The following is a 13,948-nucleotide window of genomic DNA, read 5'->3' on the forward strand; positions in this document are numbered from 1 at the left end:
TAGTCAAAGTTTATGAAGTTTGATTGCACGCATCGCTAAATGACTTCTATTTGAGAATAGAGGGAGTAAAAACTAATTGTCTAATTGAACTTATTGCAGGCACTCATAAAAGTTCACTACTACAGAATAAGTGAAAGCAGACGAAATGTCATAGACAATTTTTAGACCCGTCATTGACAAAATACTAAAGACGGTTACTAAAATAGGCATGTTTGTAACATGACCGTTGTCTAGGTGTGCCAGAACTTATATACGGTTTCTGCAAAACCGTCAGTAGTTAAAGACCCAAGTACTGTATTAAATTTGACCCCTCACTCATCGGCTTCCACTACCCCTCGTAGACATAAATCACTCATCTCCCTCACTAAAGTGACAAGAAGTTCATCTCCCTCACTCTCCTTGTTGCCATCCGAGCCCCTTCCACAACGGTTTGTTAGGTTTTTTTTTAGAGAGATTAGAGATCTGGGTGCTGAATCCCCTTCCCTGTACTAGGGTGAGGAAGGATTGCATTGCATGAGGTTTTTTTATGGTTTGATTCGATCTATGTACGGAGGGTAACATTGTGTTTGTGTGTTCCAGATATGTATTGTCGTTGTTCACATCTAACAAGCTCTGGAAGGATGGGGTTGTTCCTATGGCTGCTTCCACGGTCTGGATGCTTGAAATCGATTTCAGTCTTGTGGAATATATGTTCTTCGTTGTTGTGAAGGGCACCACTGTGGACTTAGGTTTTGCTGTGAATCATGTTCTATTGTCAGTTATTCTTGATGAAAATTTCTCCATTGTTGTTCATCATAATAGAAATATTTTCGTGAACTGCAAGACTAGTTTGAACTATCATCTGTTAGTTAACAAGGGTTGACGGAAGCAATGTAGTTTGGTTCTGGAACATGATTGAGTTAGTCAGGATGGAGCTTGATATGGATGACAACGAGATGATGATTGAAGATAATGCTTGGGTTGACGGAAGCAATGTAGTTTGGTTCTGGAACATGATTGAGTTAGTCAGGATGGAGCTTGATATGGATGACAACGAGATGATGATTGAAGATAATGCTTGGGTTGACATTATGGTGAAACGCAGGCGGCTTAGATGATGTCAATCATCTTATCCTTCTAGAAAGCGGTGTTAATAATATCAATCATCCCATCCTTCTGGAAGATATCATCAATTATATCAATCATCTCATCCTTATGGAAAAACGGAACGATATAATTAGGGATTATGTGTAGGTTTATGTTTTGAACAATGTATGCTGCTGAGATTGTATATATAGAATAATATATTCTTATGTGTTATATATTTGCATTATGTTCTTATGTATATGCATATGATATTCTTATTTGTGATATGTATATGCTTGTGATATTCTTATATATATCATGAAGTGTGATGTATGTCATATTATAAAGGTAGCTAGTAAGCAAAATGGTTTCTCAGGGGGAAAAGGGTCACATAGATGATTTTTGTATATGAGTTTAAACAAAAACTATATGGGACCCTTAATACGCATAGATGGTTTTTTAGAAAATTCGTCTATATGTATTACGAAAGTGACATGTGTGTAGCTATATCACAAACGCAAGTGTTATTTAGACCCATCTACGTGTATCTCTGTTACAAACGAAATTGTAACTATCTATAACAAACTCGATATCTCAGACACTTTGACAGAGACAGAACCCATAATTAATGACAATATAGTCTTTGAAACTAACATGTTTGTCAATAATATATGTTAGTAGGTCTCATAGATACAATACATCAAGAAGCCACCATAGTTAGGACAAAGTTTGATTGAATTGAAAAAGTCCTAGGAAGATTTGCCTCACCGGAAGGTCCGGTGCAGAGGTCTTGACCTCACAGGAGTATTTTGTCCAAAGGCAAAGTAAAGACTGTTGACTTCACCGGATGGTCCAATGCTCTGTGTGTTAAAGTCACTAGAGTATTTCTAACAAAGGGGGATAAGGCTGAGGACCTCACCAGATAGTCCGGTGATCTGCACTGGGTAACACCAGAGCATTTCTTGCAGAGAAGAATGCAAGTGCAAAAGACTGAAGATCAACTCATCGGAAGGTATGGTGCTTGATTTATGCTCATCGGAGTATAGCACTAGAATATTTTTATCAGAGGTGACTGCAATGGTGAAGAATAAAGATCAACTCACTGAATAGTCTAGTGATCACAAAGATAGTTGCACCGGAGCATTTCTAGGGAAAAGAAGAGAAGTTTTAACTCATTGAATGGTCCGGTGTGAATAGAATAAATACAAGATGGATGCACCAGAGTATTTTACATAGAGAGACTGCAAAAGCTAGATGGCTCAAGATAACTCAATGGAAGGTCTAGTGATGGATTTGAAGGCACAACAGAGTGTCCTATGTTTATGGAGGTATTGAGTGGAGTTCTAACGACTAGTTTCTAAGTTTGTACTCACCAGATAATCTGGTGTTAGTACTATTATTCTCATCAGATCATTCGGTGTTAATAGCTTTTCTGAGCCGTTGGGAAAATGGCTAATTGGCAGGTTTGAGGCTATAAATACCTCTCCACTCAGTCATTTTATGGCGTGGTATACTGCTAGAGTCTAGAGAAAGCTCATATACACTTGAGAAGACATTCAAGCCACTAAAATGCTTAAAGTGATTATCCAAGGTAATTAAGCACAAAATTAGAAAATGTTTAGTGCTTATATGTCTCAAGTGAGTTGCAACTAGGTGCTGCAGCTTGAAGAAGGAATCAAAGAGTGATCCTAACTTATACCGAGTGGTACGTTGGCACATTCTTGGTGACTCACCGGCATCTTAGGCCTTGGTGGCTCAAGCATGTTGACCCTCCGATTTGGTATGGAGACGCAGAAACTCTTGCCTTGGTGGCTCAAGCTCCAAAGTGATTATGACGGTAAGTAGCCGGGAGACAGGCTAGTGGTGAGACCTTACCTTGGTAGCTTGGTAGCTCATCATGCTTGAGACCTTGTCTTGGTGACTTGGCAGCTCAAGAGCTGTGACCGCTAGAGACTTGGCGATCGGGAGCATATCCTTTATGGTGCTCCAACGTGGACTAGGGTGTTATTCATGCCATTGATATCACGGGATAAATTTTTTTTATACCAAGTTTATCTCTCTACCTTATTTACGTTTCTGTCTTTACATACTTACAATTTACCTTGCTAGAGTAGGTTATAATCCTCTTGAGCGGTAAAATAGACACACTACATAAACCTAGAGCATATTTAAATAGAAATTGAGATGGATTTATCATGTGAAGTTTTTGGAGCTAATTTGATTTAGTTTCTAAGTGTCTTAATTTAACTAACTTTTTAGGATGTCATCATTCCTTATAGTAGTGTTTAAAATTCGTATGTGATAACTCGTTTTGAGGCAGCGGTTTGCAATAAAAAAAATAGTTCAGGTCAGTGATGCTACAATTTGTGTGTAGATTAATTGGAAATATCCAATGTGAGCCTCACTGCGGGGCATGGGGTACTTGCCCTTGTAAGACACCACAATATTTTCCATCTTGTACGATCTAATTGTTAGCATCTTCCGATGGCTGAACGATGAGCTTATTTAGGGCTTAGTGACCTTTTTTTACTTTTCTAACTACCTACCGTGCGAGGCATGAGTGGCTCAACCCGTGTGAAGACCACGTAGGCATTTGAACGCTAAATGCAAGGCCCGTTCTGGAGGAAGTCTTACTCACTCCAGCAGGAATTGAACTCATTCATCGAAATTTAAGGTTTCCAAACAAGCCCTTAAATACTCTCTCTTATCACAAATACATAAAGTTTTAAGATAAGCTTCCAGTCAAACATTTGAGCCTTTGACTTTTAATATCTTTAAAAATATATAGATTGGAAACATAAAACTATATTAGTAGAGTTTCCTTCAAATTCAATTTTATACTATCATAACTTTATTATATATTTTAATAAAAATAGTAGTCGTAACTATGTTTTGGTGATCATGTCATCGTCCAAAACGTCAAATATTTGGGAGGAGTATATAGCTAGAGCCGATACGAAGCCTGCCCCTGCCCATGCCCCGAACAAAACTAAACTAACATATGCAAGTCTGAGGGAAATAACAACTGTACTTTATGCAAGAAGGGAAAAGGGTGATAACTCTAACAAATGCATGCATGATGACGTCCTCCTACGCAAGTTTTTGCCAGTAAAAAAGGTCGGAATGCATCTATGTACAGGTACAGAGTACACTATGCTTTCTGTATGAAATCTCAAGGACTTGCAGACTCAAGACACTGCACATTGGGCCTGTGACCATCCACAACTGCGATAAAATCGCACATGCTCTAGGAGCTCAGCCGACAGACTCATGTGTCCCATTTAGGACCATCTTCTCCTTCCTCCAGCACGCCCTCTTTGCCGTGACAACCGGTCCAAAGAGCCTCATAAATTGTGCACACCGGATGAGCTAGCCACGGTCCCATGAGGAAAAATCGCCCAGCTTTCGGCTGTTGAATGACGCAGCATTCATGATGGTATCACGGATTGAACTGATGAGTAGATTCAACTAGTATTCAACTCCAATGCAGTAATATTTTCAGGTCAGAAGAATCTGATAGATAGGAATGAGTAGTATTAGAAGTAGGAGGACAGTATATTCAAATTCGAAAGAATCATTCATCTCCATATTCTACAAAAGGTTGAGGTTATTCTTCTTTCCAAATTGCTTGCCATAAGGCATTGTATTTCACCGAAGTAATGTAGGCAACATATATATATATATATATATATATATATATATCTATATCTCATAGTAAATTATTCTCAAATTCATATTTTTCCAGATAAAAATCTACATGTGCAAGCTAATTAAGCTCAACATTTTGTACCACAGATGTTTGGCACCTACCGACCCGTGGTGAAGTCAAATCTTGCAGGCTGCACACACATGTGCCACAGCATTGGAGCCAACTGCCGCACCGAAAGAGCCTATAAAAGCTCATTTACGCAACTCACAGGACTCAGCCCCTTCTCTCTCTCTCTCTCTCTCTCTCTCTCTCTCTCTCTCTCTCTCTCTCTCTCTCTCTCTAAGATGGCCGCAAGGTGTAGTGGAAACGTGACAGCCTTAGCCGTGGCCCTGGCCTTGTTGCTGCCTCTAGGCCTCTCCAATGGCAAGCTCCAGGTGGGGTTCTACTCCAAGTCCTGCCCCAGCGCCGAGTCCACCGTCGCCTCCGTCGTCCGGCAGGCCGGCTTCTCCGACCCGACAATCCTCCCCGCGCTCCTCCGCCTCCAGTTCCACGACTGCTTCGTCCGGGTGAGCAGCCCTAGCCCGCCCGCGCAACTCGATTACACTTGGGTTTCAAATGTCATACCAGTTATTTGGAACTCAAAGAGAATTATTTGTTCTGGATTGGTACGGTGTGTGTGGGTGGGGACAGGGGTGCGACGGGTCGGTGCTGATCAAGGGCGGGAATAACAACGCGGAGGTGGACAACAACAAGCACCAGGGGCTGCGCGGGCAGGACGTCATCGACGCCGCCAAGGCGCAGCTCGAGTCGCAGTGCCCCGGCGTCGTCTCATGCGCCGACATCGTCATCCTCGCCGCCCGTGACGCCGTCGCATCCGTACGTTACATATATATGTTCACGTTCCATTACTAGTTAGTTGCAAGGTAGGAATCTGACGTCTGGGGTTGCATCGGTGACACGCAGACCGGAGGGCCGTCGTTCGACGTGCCGACGGGACGGCGCGACGGGAAGGTGTCGAACCTGCGGGACGCCGACGCGCTTCCGGACGTGCACGATGGAATCGACGTGCTCCGCTCCAAGTTCGCCGCCAACGGCCTCGACGAAAAGGACCTCGTCCTCCTCAGCGGTACGCATCTTCTTGCATGCATGCCTCGATGAATTCAATTGCATGGAAGCTAGCTGACCCACGCATGCACACATGGTTGACTGCAGCGGCGCACACTGTGGGCACGACTGCGTGCTTCTTCCTCCAGGACCGGCTCTACAACTTCCCCCTCCCCAGCGGCGGCCGCGGCTCGGACCCGACCATACCACCGGGCTTCCTCGCGGAGCTCAAGTCCCGGTGCGCGCCGGGGGACCTGAATACGCGCCTGCCCCTGGACCGCGGCAGTGAGAGCTTCTTTGACACCTCCATCCTCCGCAACATCCGCAATGGCTTCGCCGTCATCGGCTCCGACGCCGCGCTCTACAACGCCACTGCCACCGTCGACGTTGTCGACTCCTACTCCGGCCTGCTCAGCAACTTCTTCGGGCCCTACTTCCGGCAGGACTTCGCCGACGCCATGGTCCGGATGGGCAGCATCGGCGTGGTCACCGGCGGCAAAGGCGAGGTCCGGAAGGTCTGCTCCAAGTTCAACTAATACCCACCACGTACCGGTCGATCCACAGATCATTCATTGCACACGGTTGGCCCATCCACGGACAGAACGGTGGGTTAGGTTAGGTGCATTGTTTTTCAATTAATTGATCAGTACATTCTGCAGATTTTACTGGGAAAAAGAAAGAAATTCAAGTGCTTCTGTACATGCTCGCCAAAATGAAAATTGCATGCACAAATTCAGCGCCGTAAGGCGCTTTAAGATCTGCGCAGTTTTCTTTTTGAAGCGTGCGGTATATATAGAAGCGGTGCCGAGGGCGAGAAGTTACAGGGTATAAGAAGATTTGGTCTGTGTTTATTTGAAGTATATGCAAGTGGAGATGTTAATCGTATTTTTGTTGGGTTTTGGAGAGTATAGTATTCATTTGTGTTGTGTAGAGTGAAACTGTAAAGAAGTGTGTTGAGTTCATTGCAAGAGATGTCCAATATCGTGACGATTTGTCCTCTGGCTTAATTTTCTTTTGTTGGTATGCTGGAATCGATTCAGAAGTACTGCAAATACGTAGTAATGAGATTGTCTTTCAATGCACTAGGAAAGTTGCGAATGAGATCGGTGTCATTACCATACAAATTATTTTTAATGTACTAGAGAGTTTCTTGACTAATCTCAAAACTAAGCTCTAAAAATATAGAACACTTTATCTTTGCTCATAAGAAATAAGATCCAAAAATAATGAGAAAAATTATTAATAATAGAGTTCTCTTGAGCCCCTAAACTTTTTATCATAAATGAGGGAGAGAAAGAAGAAAAGAAGGGAGAAAACGAGGAAGATGAATAATAAGAAAGTGAGGTGGATGAGTCCTAGACCCTAGGTTGCTCCTCTGCATCTGTGACTGCTAGCTGGGGTGGTTACACTTACACCTAGCTGTAAAGAAGGCTGCAATTATTTTCTTTACCGGAGTAAAAGGTACAATTTTGAGATGGTAAAATTGTAAATTCTTCGCATAACAAATGCTACCAATAAAACTAAACACAACAACCACAACCCACCTAGTCCTTAATACTCACTTCAGTCATAAATAAGGGATGTTTTGGATAGATCTCAAAACGTAACTTTAACTACTATTTTTTATTACAGTATATCTATAAAACATAGAAACAGTGTATTATTATAAAAATACTTTTTAAGATAAATCTACCTGTATCTTTTTCAAATACCCTAACTTAATACATAAAAAGTAAATTCTAAATAAAATTTGGAACAGTTGACTATACGTAACTCAAAACAATACTTATTTTGTGACTAGATGTAGTATATAGGTAACTAGATAGTAGGGATGACAATGTAAAATTCCCCGCAGGGAATGGTTCCTCATCCCGTCCCCGAACGAAGGAAAATTCTACGTCCTCCTTCTCGCTCGCGAGGACTATTTTCTCCCCATCCACGTCCCCGCGTGGAGAATGGGGACCCGACGGGGAACCCGCCCCCACTAAGCGTCATATGGGTTGAGCTCTAAGTTAAATGGGGATAGTTGGACTGGGTACTTGGACAGATCATCTATGGGTTGGGCTCTAAGTTGAGAATGGGCTGGTTGAGTTAATACATGTAAAGTTCATATATTCGAGGCCCCCACTAGGAAACATGGAGGGACATGGGGAACCGTCCCTGCCCCTGTCATACCTGACCGGGGGGGAGACTTTTCCCATTAACCTCAGGGGGGATTGGCCCCATCTCCGTCCTCTAATAGGGGAATTCCCCGTCAGCGAACGGAGATCGGGATCCATTAACATCTCTACCAGATAAGTAACACTAAGATCTCAAACCCAAGTCATGACTCATGACTGCTTTTCTAAAGCTTTTAGGATTTTGGTTGGGGATCATTAATAGTCCAGTCAACGGTCCAAACTTTGACGACATTTTATATATTTTCCGAATGTTTTTTTAAATCAACAGTTCTTGACTCTTCAAATAATATGCAGTGAGCAATAGACTCCAAATAACATAAGAGAACACAAATTGGTACAGCTGATCAGATAAATGCTCATAGGAACCACCGGGTTTTCCAGTTGATGGCAGCGACAAATTTTGAAATAGAACCTTTATTCAAAAATGCAATGCTACCAATATTCAACTATGATTTAGTGCTCTTGCAATCATTATTGGCCGATAGACATGAACTATGTGGTGTGAGTAGTACCAAAAAGAAATTAATTCATTAAGCGTGTGACCAGGACCACCCTGTTAATAGAGATAATATTGTCCATATTGCTGAGGTGATGAACGCTGATAGTGCAAGCAAGAACACACTGATTTTTGCGTGAGGATAGAGCTGATCAGGCGGCTATTCATGAATCGATCCAGTACGGTTCTGTTGAATTGAAATCTACGTCTTCTAGCAAATACTGTAAAGCACTAGAGTGTACTGGTATTTTTTTGTTTTGCGGAAGAGTGTCGTGGTGCTAAATGCCTGATTCCATTGCGTAGTGCGTCCTGAACGTGGTTTCTGGTACAAACATAACGTACTGACTAATGTATCAAAATGTTAGTAACATTTACTCCTATACAGTATTGCATGGTGCTTTTGGTAACGTTACCGTCTCAAAAATAACTAATGGACCGATAGTCCTCCTTTTATTCTCCACAGTAACTAGCAACTTTGACGGCCATTCTATTCTATATTCGAAAGCATCAGTTAGTAGTTTCTTTCCCACATCCACTAACCTAGCTGTACACAAGACTATACCATGAATCCGATTAATAGAATCTAATGCATCACATATTTCTTGTCCTGCTTTCCAGTAAGAATTAACAGCCGTGATACGATGAAACCACATAACTAAAATACTAGCAGGGCATGTGCGCAGTTTGTTAGTGAGTATAAGAAAACATAATACCAGAGTAAAAATATAATATCAGCAAACAACATTAACATGGTCGAAATTATCGTAAAACTACACTTGTTGATGCTCAATTCACAAAACTATACAAATTATATGTCTGTATCAGCACAAACTTACACATTTTAGGAAATTAACTGTTGGAAATTAATCTTATTTTAGTGTCTTTAGGTAAGTTAAGTATTTAGGATAGGCAAGTCAGATGGATGCACGTAGGAAGTTAGGATAGTTTTGGTTGACTAGTTGCCATATATGTACTTGTATAGAAGGTCTACGAGTCCGCGAAATACACGGCGGTTGATCAAGTCCGAGTCGTATAATTGCATGTGTCAAGGTCGTAGAGTTCGAGTCGGAGTCTATATGCTTGTATGGCAAAGTACACGTGCATGTACACGGAGTCCAAATCATATACAAGTCGGAGATGTTGGCTTGTATGTCTGGCTGATCATGTACTCAGGGCCTATATAAGCAAGGGTATGTATTAGGAGTTTAGATGCATTGGAGAGAAAAGCTCAAAGTACTTGGTTAGGTATTCAGAGAGCTCGGATCTCCTCGGGGCGTCGAATCGTGGAAAGCTCAAAGTACTTGGTTAGGTACTCAGAGAGCTCAGATCTACGATCGGGTCGAGAAAAGCTCGAAGTACTCGGTTAAGTACTAAGCGAGCTCAGATCTCGAATCTAGACGTCGAAAGATATAGAAGAAAAGAAAAGGCTAAACTGTTGTGGCCTCGGAAATTTGTGTGTTCTTATTGTTCTCTCGTCATGTTCCAACGAATCGTCGAGTTCCGATTGACGGATCGTCCATCTTGCTTCTCGCCGAGTTGTTCGTGTGATCGAGCGCTCACCTGGTCGGACAGAGTGGTCGAGCACATACTCAGCGGATCACGTGGTCGTACACGTGCTAGTCGCTCACCTAATCGACTGGTCGCTGGCTCAAGCTGGTCGCGTGACCTGCTCGAGGAGCACGAGCTGGTCGTGGGAGCTAGTCGCTCACGGACCTGCTCGGGGAAACCCAACAATTAGTATTAGAGCCTTGGCGAACTACTCAGCAAGCTAGGAGATCTGTTGTGTGTGGTTGACGGATAGCAGAGGTAGCAAATCAACATCGGCGATGATGTCTGGATTGGGAGCACCAGCGAAAGAGAGTTCATTAGTGTCGCTACACAATCCAATGCTCACAAGGAGCAACTACACAACATGGGTGATCAAGATGAAGGTGTTCATGCATGCACAAGGCGTTTGGGACACTGTCAAGCATGATGATCCGAAGGAAAATGTGGACATGAAGAAGGATCATATAGCGCTTGCCGCCATCTATCAAGGCATCCCGGAGGAGACGCTGCTGGCAGTATCTGAGAAGGAAACTTCTAAGGATGCATGGGAGTGCATCAAGATGATGTACCAAGGTGCCAAACGCATCAAGGATGCTCGTGTTCAAACCCTCAGAGAAGATCTGGATAGATTGCGGATGAAGAGCATAGAGTCGGTCGATGACTTCGCAATGAAGGTGAATTCCATCATCAGCACAATTCGTGGGCTCGGCGATAAGATGGAGGACTCGTATGTGGTAAGGAAGATCTTTAGAGCCACACCAAACAAGTTCTTGTAGATCATCGCTTCAATTGAGCAATTCGGTGACCTCGAGACCATGAAAGTCGAGGAGGTCTTTGGCAGGATCCAGGCATACGAAGAAAGGTTGCGCGGCAATGACAAAGATGTCAACATCAATGCTGAGCATCTGTTGCTCACCCGAGAATAATGGAGAGTTAAGGAGTAGAAGAATGGTGGTGAAGGCTTCTCCAACAGCGGCGGACAAGGCAACAAGAATCGGAAATTCGACAAAGGCTAATGTGAGGTGCTACAAGTGCAAAGATTATGGGCACTACTAGTGGGAATACGAGGAGTCGAAGAAATAGGATGAGGCGTTGTTCATGGCTGTAGAGGAGGACGACTACCCGGCGCTGCTCTAATGTGAAGAAAACAAGATTAAGGGGGTGTTTGTTGGAAATTAATCTTGTTTTGGTGTCTTTAGGTAAGTTAAGTATTTAGTATAGGCAAGTCAGATGGATGCATGTAGAAAGCCAGGATAGTTTTGGTTGGCTAGTTGCCGTATACGTACTCGTATAGAAGGTCTATGAGTCCACGGAATACACAATGGCCGATCAAGTCTGAGTCGTATGCTTGCATGTGTCCAGGTCGTAGAGTTCGAGTCGAAGTATATATGCTTATATGGCAAAGTACACGTGCAGATGCATAGAGTCCAGATCGTATACAAGTCGAAGATAATAGCTTGTATGTCTGGCCGATCATGTACTCAGGGCCTATATAAGCAAGCGCATGTAATAGGAGTTTAGATGCATCGGAGAGAAAAGCTAAAAGTACTTGGTTAGGTACTCGAAGAGCTCAGATCTCCTCGGGACGTCGAATCGTGGAAAGCTCAAAGTACTTGGTTAGGTACTCAGAGAGCTCGGATCTACGATCGGGTCGAGGAAAGCTCGAAGTACTCAGTTAAGTACTAAGCGAGCTGGGATCTCGAATCTAGACTTCGGAAGATATAGAAGAAAAGAAAAGGCTAAACTGTTGCAGCCTCGGAAACTTGTGTGTTCTTATTGTTCTGTCGTCGTGTTCCAGCGAATCGTCGAGTTCCGATTGACTGATCATCTGTCTTGCTTCTCGCCGGGTTGTTCGTGTGATCGGGTGCTCACCTGGTCAGACAGAGTGGTCGAGTACGTACTCAACGGATCATGTGGTCATACACGTGCTGGTCGCTCACCTGATCGACTGGTCGCTGGCTCGAGCTGGTCGCATGACCTACTCGAGGAGCACGAACTGGTCGTGGGAGCTGGTCGCTCACTGACCTGGTCGGAGAAACCCAACATTAACGACAGTGGTTTTGGGTATCAACTCACATCCTGACAGCTTCAATGTACATTCAAAATGCTACATATGACTGACAGTCATACACTCGACAGGCAGATGCTTGTCATTAGCTGCAATGATCGATGCCCGCAGCAGGACCGGCAAATTAAACTCAACCTACATTTCGCTGCCGCCATTTAGTTGCCCGTCGCAAGAATTGCTCGGTACGTGCACAAGCACGCACATAGAAATGCGATTATCCGTCGTCATTAACAAACGGAGCTGGAATATAATCCCGGCCGGGATGTTACGCGTGAGACGACGGCGACTCGATCGAGCGGCGCGCGCTAGCTCGATATAGAAACGACAGAGCTCGTCTACGTACCGGAAAACGCGGCTGCTAATGGCGAACGGCGACACGGCATGTGGCCGCGCCGCTGTCATCGACACCGACCGAGCGCGTACGGTACCACGCATGGCGACTGGCGGGCGATGCGGCAGCGGCTTATTGATAGAGCCGGCTAGCGTACCGTAGCTGTGGGTGTGGTGTTGCGGCGGCTTGTAAAGCGATCGACTGCTGGCCGGCCGGTTCTTGTCACGGCCTGCCACGCGTGGAGGGACTTCGCACGTATTTCTTGTGATATAAACATCCGATAAGATTGGGACCCGGCTGCGCCATGATCGTTTTTAAGGCCGGCTAACTGCGGCAAGCTCAGAAATAACTATCACTACGTGAAAAAAAATATAGATAATAGGTGATAACATTCACGAATGATAGGTACGGTACTCGTCACTCCGAATGTATCATTGATGATTAGTTATTGGTGATAGTTCTGTACCCGTCACCAATGATCAACAAAGGTGACGGGTAATAACTGTTACCTGTCACCTATGACCGTCTCCTATGTGCTAAGGAGAAATTTATAGGTGACGAGTGAGCTCTTCACCTGTCACTTATATGTATAATAAGTGATAGGTAACTAGGTTACCCGTCACCGATGGATTATTTATAGGTGACGGGTGATATCTACACCCGTCACTCACATTCTTTATAAGTGACGGATAGTTATGTTACCCGTTACTTATAGTTTTCATCCATGTACTAGGAGAAGGACATAAGTGATGGATAACCTAGTTACCCGTTATTTATAAAGAACATAAGTGACGGGTAGATATTTTACCCGTCACTTATGTGTTCTCTTGCTTATTAGGAATGAGTTATTTCCTGATCAGCTCGTGCATTCTCATGATCCTTTCTTTTTCCCTTCATTTGGAGTAATGTACCGATCAGACTCTCGCAGATATTCTTCTTTACATGCATGTTGTCAATAGAATAACGAACATCTAATTTTCCTAATAATTTAGCTCGAATCGTATTGATTTCTTGTTCCACATTCCTAACTGTTCATCATCCTTAGAGGATCGATTTGTTTGCCAAGGACAACATTGATATTCTTAACCTGATTGTGGACATCTTCCCCGCTGAAATGCCTCAGAGGTAATACTTTCTACCTTGTGCCATCGAACTGCTTGTCCATGTTTCGGTACGGGTGTTTCCTGGGAAGGAAACGTCGATACCGCATGTACACTATTTTCTTTGAGTTGTTTAACCTTAAAATGCATGTGTCATCTAAGCAATGGGGGCTGTCTTTACCTTTTCTTTTACTCTGATTTGACAAGTTACAAAGTGCAGGCAGATCATTGATGGTGACGAACAACATGGCGTGCAAGGTAAAGTACTCTTGCTTGTACTGATCCCAAATTTCAACACCTTCCGACCAGAGTTTCTTAAGATCATCGACTAAAGGCCTGAGGTAAACATCTATATCGTTGCCAGGTTGTTTCGGTCCTGATATCAAGATCGACAATATAATGTATTT

At 43.5% G+C, this 13,948-nt stretch overlaps 1 protein-coding gene across 1 annotated transcript; it reads left to right on the forward strand.

Annotated features, from left to right (window-relative positions):
• Positions 1-908: 908 nt before the first annotated feature.
• LOC133886326 (peroxidase 43-like) lies at positions 909-6,837 on the forward strand. The gene is made up of 5 exons (XM_062326068.1): positions 909-1,073; positions 4,861-5,280; positions 5,405-5,590; positions 5,678-5,840; positions 5,927-6,837. The coding sequence occupies exons 1-5, from the start codon at positions 909-911 to the stop codon at positions 6,352-6,354; spliced, it is 1,362 nt and encodes a 453-aa protein (XP_062182052.1). The 3' UTR covers positions 6,355-6,837.
• The last annotated feature ends 7,111 nt before the right edge of the window (positions 6,838-13,948 follow it).

The sequence above is a fragment of the Phragmites australis genome, chromosome 12 (genome assembly GCF_958298935.1).
Source record: "Phragmites australis chromosome 12, lpPhrAust1.1, whole genome shotgun sequence".
NCBI lineage: Eukaryota > Viridiplantae > Streptophyta > Magnoliopsida > Poales > Poaceae > Phragmites > Phragmites australis.

Excerpts from the sequence above, each read along its gene's own strand:
- LOC133886326 (XM_062326068.1), top strand. The coding sequence starts at position 909 with ATGGAGCTTGATATGGATGACAACGAGATGATGATTGAAGATAATGCT. Across the intron at positions 1,074-4,860 it reads ATGCTTGGGTTGACATTATG|ATGTTTGGCACCTACCGACC; the intron begins GTGAAACGCAGG and ends TTTGTACCACAG. Across the intron at positions 5,591-5,677 it reads CCCGTGACGCCGTCGCATCC|ACCGGAGGGCCGTCGTTCGA; the intron begins GTACGTTACATA and ends GGTGACACGCAG.